This window comes from Ursus maritimus, unplaced genomic scaffold (assembly GCF_017311325.1).
Source record: "Ursus maritimus isolate PB19 unplaced genomic scaffold, ASM1731132v1 scaffold_25, whole genome shotgun sequence".
Lineage (NCBI taxonomy): Eukaryota > Metazoa > Chordata > Mammalia > Carnivora > Ursidae > Ursus > Ursus maritimus.
In genome coordinates, this window is record NW_024425008.1 from 7,695,510 (window position 1) to 7,716,426 (window position 20,917).

General features: G+C 43.8%; 2 protein-coding genes across 3 annotated transcripts in view; one reads left to right on the forward strand and one right to left on the reverse strand.

The window, feature by feature from the left end:
* ATG2B (autophagy related 2B) overlaps positions 1-13,013 on the forward strand; it is a 73,063-nt gene extending 60,050 nt beyond the window's left edge. For both annotated transcript variants that reach the window (XM_008702438.2, XM_040641469.1), the window contains exons 35-42: positions 2,146-2,224; positions 2,535-2,742; positions 5,685-5,754; positions 6,069-6,151; positions 7,273-7,394; positions 7,844-7,998; positions 8,664-8,813; positions 12,247-13,013. In XM_008702438.2, coding sequence (XP_008700660.2) covers positions 2,146-2,224; positions 2,535-2,742; positions 5,685-5,754; positions 6,069-6,151; positions 7,273-7,394; positions 7,844-7,998; positions 8,664-8,813; positions 12,247-12,477 — 1,098 coding nt within the window. In that variant the 3' untranslated portion in view covers positions 12,478-13,013. The remainder of the gene's footprint in view (positions 1-2,145; positions 2,225-2,534; positions 2,743-5,684; positions 5,755-6,068; positions 6,152-7,272; positions 7,395-7,843; positions 7,999-8,663; positions 8,814-12,246) is intronic.
* A 165-nt stretch (positions 13,014-13,178) lies between these two features.
* BDKRB1 (bradykinin receptor B1) overlaps positions 13,179-20,917 on the reverse strand; it is a 42,867-nt gene continuing 35,128 nt past the window's right edge. The window contains exon 2 of the transcript XR_005837628.1: positions 13,179-13,902. The gene's annotated coding sequence lies outside the window, so the exon portion shown is untranslated. The remainder of the gene's footprint in view (positions 13,903-20,917) is intronic.

A 20,917-nucleotide genomic window follows, 5' to 3' on the forward strand; every position in this document is an offset into this window, starting at 1 on the left:
CCCCCCCCCCCCCCCCGCCGTGCCCCTTTGTGGTCAGTCTCCACCACCCCAGAGTAGCCATTGGTCTCATTTCCATCACCGCAGGTTAGCTTTTTCCGTCCCACAGCGTCATGTGAATGGAAGTGTATCTGGCTTCCTGTGCCAGGAGCTTCATCTGTGCTGAGGCTGTCGATTCATCTCTGTTCGGTCTTTTCCTTTTTATTGCTGAGCACGGGTGTCGTTGAATGGCTGTACCACAGTTTGTGCATCCATTTCCATGATTTACATTCGGGTTGTTTTCTTGGTTTTGGCTTTTAGGAATAAAGCTGTTATGAAGTTTGTACAAGTCTTTTTATGGATCTTTGTTTTCATTTGTCTTGGATATTATAAACCACTTCCAGGCCATAAGGCAGATGTGTATTGACCATTTTAAGAAGCTGCCAGTCCCCCCCTCCATGGTTATACCCTTGTACATTCCCCCCAAACATGAGAGCTGCCGCTGCTTCACACTCTGACTAGACCTGATACTGTCTTTTTAATTTTAACGATTTTATTTGGTATTCATTGTGGCTTTAATTTGGATTTCCCTGATGACTAATGATGCTAAGCATCTTTTCACATGCTTATTTGGCATCTGTATACGCTTTTGTGAAGGGTCTGTGTCTTACTAGTTTTAAAATTAGGTTATTTTATTGAGTTGTAAAGAGTTTAGCATAAATACCAAAACCAAAACTTCTGAGAGCATATCGAAATGCTGTCGATTAGTATAACCTCTTCTGTTGTTTTGTGCATTTGTAGTGAAAATGGATAAAAGCCACTGTCTCTGTGGTCTTCCCTCTCTCTCTTTTTTTTTTTAAGAGCATATTTATACCTGGTAGTTTTCTCTTGTGGTGGTAGTGGGTTTTTGTTTTTTTTTTTTGAAGGCGGTCCAAGAGTCAAAAGTATTTATTGTGTTAAAATATCACCATCTAGTGGTCAAAGAATAATATTTTAGGTGCTATTAACTTTGTAAACATCTAATATACATACATTATCAAATATGTGTATATATACACGTATCTGTATAGTAATATATAATGTATGTAATGTGAATAACAAAATATAGACATACATAAATGTAACGCATAATGTTATAAACAGTTCATGAACCCACTACCTTACTGCAGAGCCAAAATATTTTCAGTACTGTTGAAACTACCTGCTTGTTCTTCAGTTCCATTCCTCAGTCTCCCATGTGCCATGTTACCTAGAAAAATACCTTTCTGACTTTTATCATTTATACTTCTGATAAACGTGATCAGTAGTTAATCAGATCCTTTGGAATTACCAAACTTAGGGTATGCTACCAAATATAGTGATGCTGTAATTCCCCACCACATTGCACTTTGGTACAATATTAATGCTTTATATTAATTGATAATTTTTTTAAGTGGAAGGGAAGAATAAGAAAGAATGGGCTCAGGCATTTAATTTTCATATTTTCCAAAAGGGGTCTGTCAGTGTGAGTGAGGTGGGTAAAACGAAGCTGCTGATATCGGGTGAATGTGGCTTGCTCGGGCAACATTAGGACGGGCCCGTGCATTTTTGTTATTGTATCATTTCAGAAGAGACCACACTTGGTGATTTTATTGATTTTAATTTTGAATGTCATGTCCAATGGAGAAAATGTGTTAAGGCAATAGAACATAGTGGTAAAGGCAGAAATAAGGTAGTAAGAACTTGCAAGGTACACGCACGTGTCCAGGCTGGCTGGCTGCTGTTCCTCGTGGCAGTAATAGCCCACTTCCGGTTTACACTGAGCACTGGCGTCCAAGAACAAGAACGCCGTGTTTCTGAGAAACCAAAATTTACTTGGATTTAGAAATAGGCATGTAATCTTGGACTTCTCTGTGTCTTAATTTTCACATCTGTAATCTCAGAGTTGTGAGAATTAACATGGAAGTGCGTGTGTGTGAGAGAGAGAGAGCGAGCAAGAGAGAGGAGAGATGGGGAATAGGAACAGTGCCTCACACAGAGTAAGAACTCAAATTATAGTGGTATATGAATAATGAGTAAAATATGAGACTTTGAGATACTTTGTAGTTTTAGAAATAGGTGTGTGTGTGTGTGTGTGTGTGTGTGTCCCCACCCCTGCCCTTTGGTTATAATTACATCTTTTCATTTTAGGATGCCTTGTTCTTCCTGAAGGATTTCTTCACCAGTCTTTCTACAGAAGTAGAGCTGCTAATGGCTCCAGATCCAGAAGGTATTAAATATGTGTACTTTGAAAAGGTCTGTCACAATTACTTGGATTGACGTTGATTGTTATGAGGCCTTTTTGAGAGTGTACTTACAGTCTTTATGCTCATTTACATAAATGTGCTTTGTGTTTATTTTTTTGTATTTTGCAAATGCAGTTTATGTAAGAGTAATAATTTAAAAGGTGGAAGTCAATTTTCTCTGCAGCAGTAATTGTGTTTATTAAATGTAGCAAAACAAGTTAAATCCAGGTTAATTTTAAATGGTTGCTCCAAAGAAGCATTCTGAATCTTTCAAATGTGCACATTATTTTTCAGTTAAAAAGTCTCCTGGAGCTGATGTCACCTGCAGTTTGCCAAGGCACTTAAGCACCTCCAAGGAGCCAAATCTAGTTCTTTCTTTCCCTGGGCCAAAGCAGCCTTCCCAAGATAATGGTGCCAATTCAGTGGAAGTGGTTAATGGGGAGGAAGAGAAGGACTTCACAGCTGAAGAAGCATCATTTAGTGATCAGCCAGTGTTTTTTAGGTAAATCACTGAATTTTGATAACAAATGAAGTTATTTCAGTGTTTTGCAGGTTGTTCTTTAATGTGTTTGTGTACCACTAATCGTGAGGTTACGCCAGCTTTTCTTTGCACTGCCAAACAGTAACTGGTGTCTTTATTTACCTGTGGGCTCCACGTATCCTGCACCCCTTGATTACACGTAGTGACCGTGGTTCGGGAGTCATTTCTCTTGATTCTGCACCAGGAATGTCCTTTTCCTCTTACCTTCTTCTTTTTTCCTCCCTCTTCCCAGTCACTGTTATGGCTTATTTGTACTTCCTCAAACATGAAGTCCTTTCCTCTTTTCCCTTACACACCTTGGCTTCCCCGTGCTTCCCTTCTCCCGTGTGGGCATTTTCCATCTGGTTTTCCATCTGCCCTTCACCATCACTGTTGTGTCTTTCCTGACCCTTTGCTCCCTGGCTCAGTCGGCACTGTCGGGAAAGACCGGCACGCTGTGCTCCCGCTGTCTGCTGTGGCTCCTGCCCCACGGCTCAGCTAGCTGCTTGCACGCTGGAATTTATCCCTCGGTTCTACACCCATTCATTCTTCCCGTTTTCCTTCTTTCCTGGCCCTTCATGGTGGGCATGGAGCCTTGGCTCTGTTGGAAGGAGAAAGAAGGAAGATCTGAGCCACCTGTGTTGTGAGGGACCATTAGTTACTTCCCCTCATTTTCTTTACTCCTGCTGACATCGATTGTCCCCAAATTCTGTCTTTCCAAGCTGACTTTAGGTTAGACTTAGGGTATAGCCCAAAGCGGGCAGTATAACTATTTAAAGTACTTTCATATTTTTATAAATCTTGAAAACAGAGAAAAAAAAATAACAATATGAGAATTGGAAAGATTCTGGATAGATGACCTCTGGCAGTTCCAAATGTTTCACCAGGAAAGAAGAATCTCTTTTATTACTTTCCCATATTGATCTTTTAAATTTTCTTACTACCAAAAAATTATGTATCATAAGTAATAATTTGAATTCTCATTTTATATTAATCACATGTGAACTCCTAGTTTGGTTTTTGTGAACACTGGCTAGCCAGTCCAAAAGAAATTGAATTGTTAACAATTCTGGCCTGAAAGCAAAGAAATTTGACTTTTTATTCAGCTTGTATAGCCTCACTCAGGTAAATGTTTTGGGTTTTTTTCTTTTTTTCTTTTTATTTTTTATTTATTTTTTATTTTTTATTTTTTTTTAAGATTTTTATTTATTTATGTGACAGAGAGACAGCCAGCGAGAGAGGGAACACAGGCAGGGGGAGTGGGAGAGGAAGCAGGCTCCCAGCGGAGGAGCCTGATGTGGGACTCGATCCAGGAACGCTGGGATCACGCCCTGAGTCGAAGGCAGACGCTTTAACGACTGCGCCACCCAGGCGCCCCTGTTTTGGGTTTTTTTTTAATTAGACTATTTAAAATAGCTATGGATTTCTTTTTTGTTGTTGTTGTTTAAGATTTTATTTATTTATTTGATAGAGATAGAGACAGCCAGCGAGAGAGGGAACACAGGCATGGGGAGTAGGAGAGGAAGAAGCAGGCTCCCAGCGGAGGAGCCCAATGTGGGGCTCGATCCCAGGACTCCGGGATCACGCCCTGAGCCAAAGGCAGACGCTTAATGACTGAGCCACCCAGGCGCCCCTAAAATAGCTGTGGATTTCTGTTTTTATTCTCAAAAGCTCCTAGTAGGCCTAGGGGTGGTAGTCAGTGATAAAATCCAGATTACTCATTTCACAGATGAGGAACTTCAGTGTCCGGAGAAGTAAGTTGACTTGCTCAAGACCACACAGTTAGTGGCCCGGTCAAGACCAGAACGCGGGTCTTAATCCCAAATCTGTGCATTTTCTAAGTGATGGTGTAATATCCACCACCCATTCCATAAATATTTATTGAGCTCTTACTCTGTGTCTGCCAGGTTCTGTTCTAGGCACAGTGAACAAAGTCGAGAAAAATTCCCTATATAATTGAGCTTACAGATAATTAAAATATATGATCTGTCATATTTGTGCCCTGAAGAAAGCAGAGTGAGAAAGGAAGAGAGCCAAAATGCCCAGAGAACCAAGTGGAGATGTGTATTTGGAAGATGAGGGATGACCTGGGGTCCTAGGCTCCTGTAGTGATTGATGTTTAAATACAACATTTCCATTTTACTGGGGGTTAAATTGGACTTTTGTGGAATGGCTTAGGATGTAAATGCAGACATTAATTCTGTAGGAAAATTGTGTTTTAAGCCCAATTTACAGCCCAACTTTGGGAAGCCAGCTCCTTTTGTTTGATGTGTACCATCAGTGTGTAATTATGATTTCATTCTCACAGAATTCCCAATGCTTGTGTGTCGATACCCTGTTTATAAGCATTAATTTCAAGAATGCTCACTAAAATTCACCAGTGTTAGGTGGCATTTTTAAAATTTACTAAGACGTTTAGGCTCAGAGTTTAAGTTCCTTGCCCATGATTGCATCACGTATAACTGGTGAAACTGGGATTCATGGCTGGCTTTTCTGGCACTTCCTGCTTCATGATGGAGCTGGAATAAATCCCTTACCTTTTCTCTTTTTTACTTCTTGGTAATGATTATATTATTTAGTTTGATCTTGAAGGTCGCCTTTATTATTCCTGTGTATAAATTGAGAATATCTGCCAGAATAAATTTTCTAAGGTAAACATTTAGTAAACTAGGAGAAGTTTTTTGTGAGAAAATTTAAATGAAATAAATACAGTGTATAAAATGCTTAACATTAGTTTAGTTGTTATATTTATTACCTTAAGAAAAGGTAGAGCTAAAAGACATTGCCCTTTATTTAGGCCTTGAGATATTCACATTATTTTGTGGTTTTGTTTTTATTATCCAGTTGAACAAATTAATTTATATCTAATTTCAGCTATTAGTACTTTTGAATATAAATAACTCCCCTCCTTTCTTTATCTTCAGAGAATTTAGATTCACATCAGAAGTTCCTATTCGTCTTGATTATCATGGCAAACACGTTTCAATGGATCAGGTTTGGAAACTTTGTATAAATATACTCTACAAAATTATCTCCTTTGTTTTTCTAATTGAGTTAATTTTTAAACTTTTTCTGTCATGAATTTTTTGTCATGACATGCAAGATTTTAAAATTTAATTGTTTTTAAAGTAAACATCATTTACTTAACCCATGAGTAAAATTTAGTATAAATTGGGTCGTATATATTATTAAGTATGTATTTTAGCTGCATGAGTGAATAAATATTACTTTGACTTGCCCAAATAACAACTATTTTAAATGTTCGGTCTCTCAGTTATACATTAATCTGGCTTTTTTTAATTTTAAAGGGTACGTTAGCCGGGATTCTAATTGGTCTGGCCCAGTTAAACTGCTCAGAACTGAAGCTGAAGCGGCTTTTCTATCGGCATGGGTAGGTCGATTTCTATAATATGAGGCTCTGTGGTATAATGACTGTAATTAGTTTACAACAAGTCAAACACTGACTTTTCTTAGCAAACATAAATCATTATTTTACAGTATTGTGTGCAGAGAGCTCTTTTTTAGAGGAGGCTTACCGATTAGGGGCTACTTTTTATGCTGAGAGAGTAGTAGTTTGAACAGAATAGTATTTTTCAAAAATAGCTATAGTTATTTTTTAATAATTTCCCAAAGTCATAAATTCATTTATTTAGCTAAAAGACTGGAAGTTCACAACGTAATGGTTCTTAGTCGCTGAGAACCATGTAGCAATTTATAGACAGTGAGTAAATCCTATGCTAGAGCTTCAAGATTTTATTTGAGAGAGAGGGCGTGTGCACACACAAGTGTGGGGAGGGGGAGGAAGAGGAAGAGGGAGAGGGAGAGAGCATCTCAAGCAGACTCTGTGCTGAGTACGGAGCCTGAAGTGGGACTTGATCTTACAACCCTGGGATCATGACCTGAGCTGAGACCAAGAGTCTGATATTCAACCAGCTGAGCCACCCAGGCGCCCCCTATGCTAGAGCTTTAGATGTTCAAGAAATAGGAGCAGTGGAAGAACACATTTATACGTGTTACCAAAGCCTTGTAGAAATTACGAACATTAAACTGGATTATATATATGTGTACGTATATGTGTGTATATGTATGTTCAGATTGAACATCAATAATATTTTGTCCTTATAATTGGTAAATTTTCTTTTGTCTTAAGTTAAAAAATCCCCCCAACTTATTATGTTAAATGAATTTAAGTCAGAGAAAAACAAATACCGTGTGATTTCACTCATATGATGAACAGATAAACATAGGGGAAGGGAGGGAAAAATAACAGGGAGGAAGGCAAACCATAAGAGACTCTTAACTCTAGGGAACATGCTGGAGGGGAGGGGAGTGGGGGGATTGGGTAACTGGGTGATGGGCATTAAGGAGGGCATTGATGTAATGAGCATTGGATGTTACATGCAACTGATGAATCACTAAATTCTACCCCTGAAACTAGGAAAAAAAAATCCCCCCAACTTATCTGAACCTACAAATTTCTCTTTTCCGTATATTAATAGTCATTTGCTCTAGCTTGCTAGGTGTTGACAAATTGTTTTCGTATGCAATCACTGAATGGCTTACTGACATTAAGAAGAACCAACTACCAGGAATCCTGGGAGGTGTTGGGCCTATGCATTCACTAGTACAATTAGGTGAGTTTTCTTTTTTAATCAAAAGATGATTTATTTTGCCTGATCTATGATTATTTATTTATTTATTTGACAGAGAGACAGCCAGCGCGAGAGGTAACACAAGCAGGGGGAGTGGGAGAGGAAGAAGCAGGGTCCCAGCGAAACAGGGAGCCCGATGTGGTGCTCATTCCCAGGACCCTGGAATCACGCCCTGAGCTGAAGGCAGACACTTAATGACTGAGCCACCCAGGCGCCCTGATCTATGATTCTTAACCCCTTTGGAATTATGGGTGCCTTTGGGACAGTCTGTGTGAGGACCGTCTTTCTAAAAAAACCTCTGTGTGTGGTCATGCACACATGTAAGAGCACTTTGCATCCCATTTGAAGTTAAAAGCCCCAGGGTTAGAGTGATAGTGGAGATCTGAGCTCCAGCACTCCCACTGATTTCTCTGTGTTGACCGTTGTTCTAGTGCAAGGCCTGAAGGACTTGGTCTGGTTACCGATAGAGCAGTACCGGAAGGACGGTCGCATCGTCAGAGGGTTCCAGAGAGGTGCTGCCTCCTTTGGCACCTCGACAGCGATGGCTGCTCTGGAGCTCACAAACAGGATGGTTCAGACCATACAGGTATCTTTGCACAGACTGCCTTACTCTGTACAGAGAGGAAAAGTTACTGTGGAATGGTTGGGACTTTTATGTTCTTAAGGAGATATTGTGAAATATACAAAATGTTGAGAATAGATACCTTATTTAGGAATATTTAATATTGTGGGTTTTTGTTATTTTTATTACTCAGCTCTCCGGTGTTAAGTAATTTGTAGAATAAAGCAGTGAAATAATACAGTGTCAAGTTTGTTTGCTTATTTCAGTTAAATTCTAACCATTAAGTTGAGGATTTATTTTGCCTCATTTGTATGAATAGATGATAGCTAAACATGAAGAAAGCCTTACAGATCAAACAGTAGACGTATTAAGGTTTGTTACGGTAAGTATTAAGCTCCAGTTGACCTTTTCCATTTGTTCACAGACAGGGCATTCTCGATTAACCTGGTAGCATGGAGGAGGGGGACAGAGAAGGGACTGAGAAAGTCAGCTCAATCCAGATATTAGTCCTTAATGTGCACTTTAATGCTCTTGTTATAAAAGTGCTAAGGCTTTGTTGTGAAGAACTCCCGATAGTGCAGACGTGCCTGCGTCAGGGCCTGCGAGTCCCGATGGCAGGTGCTTTGTTGGAGCAGAATTCTGCAGACTTTCTTCTGATTCGTTTCTTACTTTCTGATAAAATGATCCAGGCAGCAGCAGAGACTGCTTATGACATGGTGTCTCCTGGGACCCTTTCTATGGAGCCCAAGAAGATCAAAAGGTTTCCTCATCACCGCTTAGCCCACCAGCCAGTGGACCTGCGGGAAGGCGTGGCCAAAGCCTACAGTGTTGTGAAAGAGGTGAGCGCTTACCTGGGTGGGCGGGCTGTAACCAGCTGGCCTGCTTTCCTGGCTGTTTCACAAGAGCATTCTGTGGTTGGAAACCCCTGGGAGTAGACTTGGAGTTGCTGCCAGCAGCAAGTGCAGATGTCTGTGTGAGGGCGGAGAGGAGGGCCACGTAGTGACGGGCTCTCAGCGAGAGTCGTGACCTGCAGGGAAGGCTGGGTCTCCTCACGTGCAGAAGCCAGCCGGGTAGCGGACACACACTCACACTCGCGCCAGCTGGACACAGCCCGTAGTTGCCCTGCACTGTAGAACTCAGCTTTGTTTAAAAGTACAGCTTTTCGGGTGAATCACTCACCCTGATCCCATTCCCATGCCTTCACTCTCCTCAAGATGGTACACGTTTTGGTACGAGTTTTTATAGTTCTATTGTGTATGTATCCATAAGCAACACGTACTATTTATAGTTTAGAAGTTAACATACATGGGGTCATAGTGCATGTCTCAGTCTGTAACGTGTGCCTCTCAAGCTCTATCCATGGTGATACACGTGCATCTCATTTAAAGTGTCTTACGGCATTTCATCGCAGGACTATAGCATACTTTATTTTCCTGTTGGTAGACCTTGTTTTCCCCAAACCACTGCTATAGGAATGTTTATGTAAATGTCCCTTTGTTCATTGGTTTCAAGAGGTTGATAAGAATGAAGTTGGTGATTTGTAACCATCTGAATCTCGACATTTATTACACGTAATTGCAATTTAGTTGCACCCATGAATCCTGGTTCTTAATGGACACTGTAGGGGGCATTCCCTGTTGTCATCTCTCCTAGACGTTCTTTTTAATGTGACATGAAATTTGAGGTGGTTTTACTCTTGATGCATGTATTAGGATTTCATTAAAGATCTTTTTCCCTGTCGTATTCTGAGAGGCACAAGTGCCTAGGACAGTCTTTTCCCTGACAAAGTGGCCTCTGTGGTCCCGAGTGGTCGGAAGACCACTGAAGTAGGGCCCCCAGGAAATGTATTAGTGGAATAAAGGTGAGACCACTTGCTTTTCTTGAAAGGGGATTTAGTTGGGAGAATAATTACTGGTCAGACCCATTCCTGTAGATGTCCGAATCGGGCCAGTTATCAGTAGACATGTTAGAAAACAGATTTATGGGGCGCCTGGGTAGCGCAGTCGTTAAGCGTCTGCCTTCGGCTCAGGGCGTGATCCCGGCGTTCTGGGATCGAGTCCCACATCGGGCTCCTCCGCTGGGAGCCTGCTGCTTCCTCTCCGACTCCCCTGCTGTGTTCCCTCTCACGCTGGCTGTCTCTCTGTCACATAAATAAATAAAATCTTTAAAAAAAAAAAGAAAGAAAACAGATTTATAAAAATAATCCTGGGGTTCAGGCATAGCAGGGGCGGTGGGCAGCAGCATATCATAGCACTTGGATATGGAGCACTTTGCGGTGTGCGTGATGCTTGCCTGATTTAATCTGTATTCATTTGAAAACACATTTGTGTGCTTACTTTGCACCAGGTGTTAAAGGTAGGTGGTGTTCCTCACTTGCCCACGAGGACACTGGCTCAGCAGNAATGGCTCCCCAGTGTAGTGGGGGGAGTCAGTAGTGGGGCCACGATTGGACCCTGGGTGTTCGGGTCTGCCGTGTGGTTCTCTCTCTAAGACTGTCAGTGTGAAGAACGGGGGTAGGGGGCTGAGAACAGTGAGCATGGATCGAGATGGCACCGTGTGCTTGATTAGACCGAATCTAACTTCCGTGTTAAAAACATTTTAAGCAGAGGCTCCTACATGGTGATAAATGTATCTTTTCCCTTTTAGATGTTAGTAACTCAAAGGTGGAGAGAAAACATTCCAGCTGTTTACAGTTTGGCTCTTCCTTTAGATCCAGGCTTGGCACACTGTAGCTTCTAGGTCACGTCTGGCTCAGACCTGTTTTTGTGTGGATTTACCAGCTCAGAATTATCTTAACAACTTTAAAGGATTGTAAAAAGAAAAAAAATCATATATGATAGAAACTGTGTGGCCCACAAATATTTGCCACGTGGCTCCTTCCAGAGAAAGCTGGCTGACCCTTGCTTACGGCATTCCCTTCCGTGGTAGGCAGGCAGCTGTGTGAGGGCAGCGGCCGTGGTCCAGGGCGTGCTTCGTGAGCACGGAGCACCAGTCTCTGCGGGTGCCTTGTGCCAGCGAAGTCGGACAGTCCCCATAGACTTTTAATTCCGCATTGAAAGGACTTGACTAACAAAACAAAATAATGAATGAAAGAAAGGACTCGGCTCAGGTAACACACTGAAGTGATGGAGCTGAGATATGAATTCACGTCTGTCGTCTCCAGACGCGGTGGTGGTACTCACTATATTACAGTCAGCTCATACCTGCCTGTTGTCTGTGGGCTAGGGAGGGGAGCTGAGAGAGGAGAGAGAAGGATGCTGGGGACAGATGGATCAACAGTGAGCATTTTCTTTGTTGTCACGGTTTCACTTACTGTGGATAGTTTTAAAAACAGCACTTGTATTTGTTTTTAGTTATGTACTTTTTCTCCCCGTACGGTATTACATGTTTACCCTGCTGTGCCAGGTAGAAATGATACTCTCGTTAGTTTGTTGGAGTGATGGCTGGATTCTGGGCAAGGACAGGGTTCCCTGATTTCCCTGGAGAGCCCAAAGCACCTTGCACTGTGCCCTTCACTGAGATGGTCACAACGGAACAGTGCCTCGTGTGCCCTGTGGGATTTCTGAGTTAGACAAATGGTAGATTCAGAAGTCGTGCGGGGCTTTACCACTTTGGCTTGATCAACACATTTATATATTCAGCTTTAAAGGGTAGCAGTCATGATTATTTTAATGTTCCACAATTATAAGAAACATGAAAAAAATGCTACAGAAACTTTTAAATTATTAAACGTGTTCCTGCTTTATGTTTTCAGAATTTTTTCTATTTAATCCAGTCCTTTTATCTTAATTAAATGTTCCACAGTTATCTTTTCTGGTACATAGCCAGTAATTTAAAACAATTTTCTGGAGCTTTGTAGAATTGGGTTTTCTTGTTACAGTTGAATCAAAGGAACTATCACCGTATTCCTTTTGTGATTATATTTATTCCAGAAGCTTTGTTTGCTAAGTTTGATTTAACTAGAGTGATTAATAGTGCCAAGAAAGCTACTCTTGGATCATTAAATATTTCTTTAAGCTTCCCTACATGAAATGGTAGCTTAGCTATATTTTCTACACGCACATGTCACAACAAAATGCTAAATCATAATAATTGCCTCTTATTTTCCCTATAATTACAATGTTGTCATAAATACAATTATCCTGGTTATCTCAAAAGCACAGTGGGTTTTTTGGTCTCGTTACAAGCATCATGTTGATAAACTCTGCTAAAGTTGTATACAATAGGATAATTCCGAGATTTTTCTGACCTTCTGCCCTCTTCCCCTTCCAGGGACTTACAGACACGGCTCAGACAATTTACGAAACCGCGGCTCGAGAACACGAGAGCAGAGGGGTCACTGGTGCCGTGGGCGAGGTCCTGCGCCAGATTCCTCCTGCAGTGGTGAGACCTCTGATTGTTGCCACAGAAGCGACATCAAACGTCTTAGGCGGCATGAGAAACCAAATTAGACCAGATGTCCGGCAAGACGAGTCACAGAAATGGCGCCATGGGGAAGACTGACACTTCAGATGCGGTCCTTTATGGAGACAGGGAGGGTGAGAATAAGGAGGAGGTGTCCTGTTGGTAGCGTTAGAGGATACTCATTTAACTTTATTGTGCTCATCTCAGGAACAAAAGCATTTCTTAGTTAAATAATTTAATATCAAAGCAACATGCAACCAAAAACTTGTGACATTTTAGGGCTAGTTTGGTACTTGCCTAGAGAAATGTTTGGTGGCTAGTGTCAAAAGTCCTTAAGTGTTTGCTGCCAAGTGAGTGGATTGCTTGCTTTTATTAAAATGGCTGTAATTCTCCTGCTATGGATGAGACATCATTAGAAACCTCCTGTTACAGTACAGAGTGCTCAGAAACATGTGTGCACTTTGAAAGCACTATTTATGTTGCCCTGAGGAATTGAGTTTTCTCAAGGTTTAAAAAGAATCACAGCTTCAAAACTTTCATTGAGAATGAGAGACAGAAGCTACAGGGAAAGCGAAGCAAATAGGATTTTAATATAAATATCACTGAGGAATAAATAACCTAGTCTGATGGATTTAGTGTCCGTGCACTTGAGAACGTTATTTCCATTCCCTCAGAAAATCTGTCTGTGGGCGTTTGAGAACGTGAATGTTGCAGAACGGAACATGTTCTGTTGTGTTGCACTTTATCCTGTGTGTGTGTGTGCGTGTGTTTAGATTAATACAAGTCATGTGATCTATTTGTTATGTAATTTACAGATTTTCACAAAATATAAAGAGGAGTAAGACTGAATGTTTTTGGCAAAGGAAGCTAACTCAGATGTAGTGACTTCCGTTTATTTTACGTGTAAATGAAAATGTGTGTTCTATAACGAACTGGGGCCCATATGATTGTTTATGTGTTCACTTTTAAGCAGATATAGCGCAAGCTTGTTAGGAATGTGTGGAAAGGGAGATTGGAAATGATTTTTACTTTTCTGAAATTAACCAAAAATCCTCCAAATATGCCCTAGTCAGCTATTTCGGAGTACCGTTTTTACTTGGTTAACAATGTACATTTTGATAACCTGTCAGGAATGAATAAAGTATTTTTATTTAAAGGTAAAATTGTTTCATGCTTCCATGAACATTTTGCTTTTCATAGAGCATATTCATAGATGCAGTACTTGGACCCACCCCAAGACACTTGGGGAATACTTTCTCGAACCTGATTTTGGTTAATATCAAGTAAGTCATTACCTAGGTGTGAGAGGAAAATTGTTTGCAAGGACTCACTTTTTGACTTTAGGTGAATCTTGCAGAAAGTAAGTGTAGGACTTCGTGTTCATCCACTGTTTAAAGTCGCATGATGTGAATTCTCATTTTCTGAAGTGGGAGAATGCCGTCCACATGAATTTTGACTTCAGAACTGCGTTTCAGTTTGGGGTTTTTGAAAGTGATGTTGAATCGATTCCGTTCTCTAGATTTTCTGAACAAGAAAGCAATGTAAACCAACATCTGGACGTTTAAAATTCATAAAAATTGTGCTAAACAGCGTTTAATTTTTATTGTTTCCTTTTTACTGCTAAAAAACTTTAAAAAGGCACTGCTCATGGAACCATCCGAATCATCTGTCTCAAATAAATGGAGTCCGTGTACAATGTGATCCTGACTGGACAGTAGCCACACCTGTGTGTCGTCGCAGAGGCTCAGCCTGCTTCGGGGACACGTTCTGACCGCCCTGCTCACTGACCCCATGGTGCTCCATGCGTCCTTAAAACAGAACATACTGTGTCTGTTATTTGTGATGATTAATCACACTGCAAAGCCCTTGATCAAACTTAAAAATATAAAATCTCTTTAAAATCTATCTTCCATAGTTACACTATTTAAATTCAGTTAGATATAGTCTAGGGAGAAATAGTCATCCTCTTCTTTGCACTCTTGAGTTGCAAATAGACCCATCTTTTGACAAGTTTGGTTTATAAATCCTATTGTAACATGTATCTTCATAATGTCTTCTCCATGGTTCTTTCTCTTTCCTGTGCTCATGCATGTGCTGGCCGCAGAATCTGGGTTTGGGAGTCAGAAACCTGCCTCAGAAAGGCCCAGTGTCAAGGCTCTGTTTGTTGCCAGTTTAACCGAGATGCTCTTTTAGATGTCTGCGTCGACTGTATTTGAACACTTCTGCATTCTTAAGTATCCTCAATTTTTTCTTAAAAATGTCTTTCCCAACCTTTATGTCAAAGTGACGCAGTAAGAAGAGTGTTGGGCAGGACCCTTGGGCTCCCAGATCTGCCCTCAGTCAGCAGGTGACTTGGCCAAGACATTAGATTTCTGTAAACCTAGCATCCGTCTGCGAACTAAGGGGTTTTGTATGACAAAGCCCAGCAGAGATTTTTGGATGATCAGGGTGTGTGTATGTGTGTGTGTGCATGTGTGTGTGTGTATGTGCGTGTGTGTGGGTGTGGTGGTGGTGGTGGTGGTGGTGGTGGTGGTGGTCGTGGTGGATGTAGTCCTTGGTGGACTGCCCCAGACCTGTGACACCCCGGTCTGGTGGCGATGGAGGAGAGCACGGAGGTCACATCACACGCGGTAGCCACGGGCCCCTTAAGATCATGGATCTTTCAGAGTACTGCGTTGCTGAGTGGGCACTGTGCCTGCGTGGTTGACTTGTGATGAGCTATTCTGCATGCAGTAGACGGCGTGTGTCCACGTGTCGCTGCGTGGAGGCTATAGAGGTGTTTCCCCAGCGAGTCCAGGTGAGCGAGCTTGACCAAGATCCATCGGCGGGTTTTAGAATACCACAGTGTTACAGAAGCATGTGAAAACCACTTTAGAAAGGCAGCGAAGGCCGTGGGCCACGGCAATACTTTCTCTTGAATGGGGCTGATGTGCACCCCCGGTTTCCCTTCCTGTCTGTCCCCAGATGGCTATTATTTACAAGTAGAACATCCCCTTTTAATATTTGCCTTTTAGGATAGACGTGATACGGTGTTTCTTCTAGACATAGCAATAAACTTTCATTTTACTGAAGTTTGGGTCCAATTTGGATTCCCACTTGAAGCACATATATTTCACATCAATATTTTTATAATGCAAGACTCACTTTAGGGAATCTTTCCAAGTGGCAGTGTGCCTAGAATAGCAAAAATACTAAAAACTGATGTTTCCTGCCTCCTGCTGTGTGTCACTTTTAAATGGTATTAACATATTTCCAGGAAAAATGTTTAGTTTCTAATCCTCTCCTTTAAAAACGGTGTTGTGTAGGTTTGGTGCCTTTGCTCAGTTTCAAAGCAGTCTAGACAACTCTCCTCCTGTGCAGGGGCCGCTGGTCCAAGGGTGTCCTGCCTCCCTCGAGTGTGTTTGGGTTGGGTTCTGTGCACTGTGGACTCTCCCCAGAGCAGGCGGACAGCAGGCAGTGTTGACCTTCAGCAGTTTTCAGTGAGAGCTTCTAGACCTACTTAAGCTGTGAGCGCCAATGTCTGTGAAGTTCTTTGAGCTTGGAAGTACGGGACTGTCAGAAACCAAGTGATACTCTTCTGTGACTGCATCCATGGCACGCAGCACTTGGTATCAAATAGAATCAATCAAATAGAAATTGGTGAGTCTTAGGGTTAACTAGGAAGGTTACTTGTATAGTGTATAGTTAACGTAGGGGAAAAATCTTTTGTCAAACAATCTTATTTCTGTTTATTGGAAGGTATAGCCAGTCTTTCCATAGAAGCCTAGTTGAGTGCTTTCAAGCCAACCTATTTTCCTGTCGGTGTTTTCAGGACCACGTAGGCGCACCACCCCCTTTAACAGACCTCGTAAGCCCAGCTGCCATCGGTCCGTTGACGCGGGCAGTATTTTCCTTAGCTCCTGTGTGCATCAGGGACAGAAAAGGTGTTCCAACGCACCGTCGTTGTGGGCTGCTTTGGGGATGAGAAATTTGAGTTTCAACAGTTTACGCCGAGAGGTAGCAGTTTTAAAAAATTTGGTGTCAGGGATTTTTGCCTCCCGTACCAACCATGGGCACCGTGGTTCCGGGCATGTGGCCTCATGGTCAGTGCCCGAGTGCGGGCTGCTGTGCGTCTCGAGATGGCAGAGGCGGCGGCGGGGGGCTCGGGGACACCTCCGGGGCCGCGGGCCGTGGACTCAGCAGCCCCTCCTTTAAGAAACGTGTTTCCTTTGTTGTCGCACTGGTATTGTGTATGTACGAAATGGCAGCTTCCAGTTTCTGGTTGGATTCGTCTTCCGCCGTTTCTGTAGGCCGCCGGTCCCGCAGGGTGGTCACTTTTCCAGGGTGGGGTTCGGGAGGGGCCCCGAGTCCGGCCCTTCTGCAGATCCACCCTGACTTAACTTAGAGATTGACCTTCATCTCACCACAATGCTGTGTATACGCGTTGCTAAGTTTCCTAATCTCCCTACTTAATTTTGGCTGTGAGTACTTCAAGAATACTGCTGCTGTATGAGTACCTCTGTGGAAATGTAACTCGTACCGTGTGACTGTTGAAAATATTATGGAATGAAGAATACTCTTGAAGAAAATTAAAATATTTACTCTTTGGAGTTTGCTTTAAACACTACTGTTTTTCGCCAAGAACGGGCCCCAAAGCCTGTATAAAACACTTTTCCGAGTGGGGCCTAGGTCCGTGTCAGATCCTGTTCCTGAGAAACTGTGTTCCTCTGACCCTGGTGCGGGCGAGAGCAAGTCACGTGTCTACCGCTGCCCGTTTCTGAGCCGCACAGGGCGTGGGATGCTGACGTTTGCCACTCCTCCTCCTGCAGGGTGTTCGTCACTCTGTTCGTTATCTCAGCCCTACAGCGTGGACTTGGGGCAAACGTACCTTCTAGGGTCGGTCTCAGGGACCTACATAAATACCTGATAAGTCTGTTTATATGGGGGAATGTTTTTACTTGTAGAAGAGAGATTTTAAAGAAATACTTGGGAAGGCAGTGCTTTAAAGGAGGTTTTGATAGGACAGGTGTCACCGTGTGAAACCACTCGGAGCTATCGGGAACATCGCGGCACACTTCACACACGGCTCTTGTGAAGGAGGGATAGGAACCTTCGTGGGGTGCCTGCTGCCTGCCGGGTGTTGTGGTGCCTGGGCTCTTTCTGTAACCTCAGGGCCCCTCTGAGAGCAACCCCTGTTTTCCAGAGGAGAAGTCAAGAACCCTCCCATGGTCACATGCTGTGACTCCCAAGCCCCGTGCTCATCCTCGGATATCGTTTAAGGGGAACTAGCACAGTTGTCTGAATTCGGGAAAGCTCATCACGAATTAGGAAACTGAGAAAGGAATTTTGCGAGAAGATTAAGATTGACCATTCTTAGAACGCTTGAGCCTAAGGCAGAGCAAACTTGCTTCTCCATCTCTCCCCTGCCTCTCCAGCCCTGCTCGCCTCTCCTGGCTTGGCACTAGCCGCTCTAGTCCTTTCATTCTGCCACATCCTGGTATGCAGGGGTTAGAGATCTTTTTTTTTTTTTAATGATGAAGCTTGGGCCCCACTCAGCACCAACTAAATAAGAATCTGCGAATGGGGCTAAGTCAGGGTCTCCACACGTTAGCAATCTTGACATTTGGGGCTGGCTAATCCTTCGTTGGGGGCCCGTCCTGTGCGTCGCAGGATGTTGAACAGCAGCCTTGGCCTTACCCGGTAGATGCAAGTAGCACCCCTCCCCACCTGTGAAACCCAAAACGTCCGCAGATACGGTCAGATGTCCCCTGGGTGGCAGAATCCATCAGGCGCAAACCCCTGGGCTGAGAGCTCCCCTGGGGGGAAATAATGTGCCTCCTGGAGCGAGAACAATGCCTAAGAGCCTTCCCATGTTCCTTTCCAGAATGCTCTGCCTGCTTCCTTCCTGTCGCAACTGAAAAGGTTACCATTTTCACACAGGGCCAGCCGCCCTACCTACCTCTTTATTCTCCATTATTGTACACATTCCTTTAACCATAACAAACCTTTGTGGTCCTGTTCTCATAAGTCCACACTGGCTTGTCTCGGTGTTTATTGTCTGACACCCTCCCTGAGGGCAGGGCGCGCACACACATGCCCAGCTGGCACCTGGCACAGGGCCTTGCCCAGAATCAAGGCATCGGGCCTAGTGAATGAGTGAGTGAGTGAGTGAGTGAGTGAGTGAAGGAATCTTAGTGGTCCTATAGTCCTACACAGTCTCTGGCAGTTGAGGATGAAGTCCAGAGAGGCAAAGTTATGTGCCCAAGATCACATGATTGGTACTTGAAGGTGCCCTTTATTCAATGCGGTTTTACTGTTCCTTGGTTTTAGCAACATATGAGAATACCAGTACAGCCGTATACATAAAATAGGTGAAAACCCCGTATTTGTTCAGTACTTACTCCAGAACTGCCACTCTTCCGTGTGGCGTTCAGCCTCAGCCAGGGCCCTGGCCGGGAGCGGAGGGCCATGTGGACGACTGGCAGGAGGCCGTGAGGAAGGGACTGGCGGAGCCTGGGTGGGCAGGGCCAGGGAGACCGCGGCCACCTTGGAGCCTCTTTTCACATTCCGCTCGGGGCCTGTCCTGGGCCTCCCAGGAGTCCATGATGATGTCTCGAGTTCTGAGAAGCTGCTAGAGCAACACTAAGCCTCATTGCAGGCCCGAAGGGACAAAGAGAGATTCCCAGAACCTGCCACTGAAGGAGGGGCCGCCTGACAGCCGGAGGTGGCCTCACGTGCAGGGAAGTATCCAGAGGGGTCAGAGGAATAAACCCCACCCTCAGGCTCCTACCCTTGCGTCTGCTGCTGGAGCCTCCTCAGGGGCAGGTAAGCGCCACCCAGCCCTCGAGCATCACCTTCTTCGTATTTGTGTTCCTTCTGCAGGCGACAAAACTGGTGCTTAAGAGAGGGGACCTGCCCAAAGCCACACAATCAGCTAATCAAGGCACACTCCTCACTGATGACAGATAATCCCCCAAATCCCAGCTGCTTTTCATTCTCATAAAGTCTGGTTGGTGGGGGGTGGGGCGCCCAGGCTCCCCCTATCTTGTGGCTCTGCCTCCCCTGGAACGGGGTGGGGGTGGGGAGGAGGACAGCTGCGTGCTGGAGACCGGTGTCCACAATCCTGTCATGTGACCACACCCTGCCAGAAGGGAACCTGGCGTTGTGGTCTTGCTGTGTGTCTAGGGAGGAAGGAAGACGGGGTGGTGAGCGCCTGGCCGGACTGCTACACGTAGCTCATCGCTGAGAGTTTGCCTCCGGGAACGTGCGCTCTGCGGCACCCTTCTGGAATTACAGGTAGTTGCACTCCAAGATAATTTGCCAGTACCAGAGTTGGAGCTTTTTTTTTTTTTTCCCCTCCTGGACTTGTTTATATTCCTGAAAGCAGTTCCACGCAGAGCAAATTAAATTCAGCAAACAAATTTGCGGAGTAACGAGGCAGGAGGCATAATGCAGCATCCTCCCAAATTGTCTGCCTGTTGGAACCACTGGGGGATCCTCTAACAATTCCAAAACTCAGGCCACACCCAAGACCAATTAAGTCACAATCCCTGGGGCAGATTTTTGAAGTGACTCGTGTGCAGACAAGGGTGGGGACACTGGTATAGTGGCTAAGAATACAGATTTTAGAGAGTCAGACTGCCTAGGGCCGAATCCAGACTTCAGTTTTTGTTAGCTGTGTGGCCTTGGGGAAATTGCTTAACCTCTCTGTGCTTCAGTTTCCTCTATAAACAGATAATAATATGGTTGTCATGAGGATTGTGTGAGTTAATACATGCGAAGTGCTTAGAATAGTGTCTCACATGTTGTAAGTATCACAGGAGCGTTCGACGTAGTTACTATTTCCTGAATCTTACTGTGTACCTTGTCCCAGGTGACAGCTGAAAGACGTCCCCTTGCTCTTGGGGAGCTCAGAACCCAGTGGGAAGACATCGATTAGACACAGCTAATCATTCCAGCCATTTGCCCCTTATAAAATGGAAATCAGTATGTTTTGCTCCTGAGAAATCAAGGGATATTTCACAAAGCCGAGGCCGAAACTACTCAGAGCAGTTTTAGACTGGGAATTCCTGCTTCAGAAGACACCGCCTGGTCCTCTCCCATGGCCGTTCAGACCTCTTGCTTCCCCAGCATTAAACACAGATCTGGGAGAAGCCTTGGGATTGCTGGGGATGCCGGCTGCCTTTTTAGCCTGATGTTCAGGGTTGCCTGGTTACAGGGAAATTTGACTTGGAGGGTACATCCTGGTTAGCATTTGGAAATAAAAGTCAGAGAGGGTGCTGGAGGCAAAGTCATTTGGGTTTGGGGACAGCCGAGAAAAGCAAACCCTACCACATCCTTACCGTAGGAATTTCTAGGCTATCCGCAGAAGGCAAACCATTCTTTTAAATTTAGATTCCATTGAGGAATAAGGGAAAACATGGCTGCTTGGTGCAAGGTATGCTTCTGCTTCCAAAACCCTGACGTGAGCGTTTGTCGGCCCAGATGTGGCCCAATTATTTTTAGAGCGCAGGAGACCTCAGGGCTCTAACTCAAAATGCACTTAACATCTGGTAAAAGT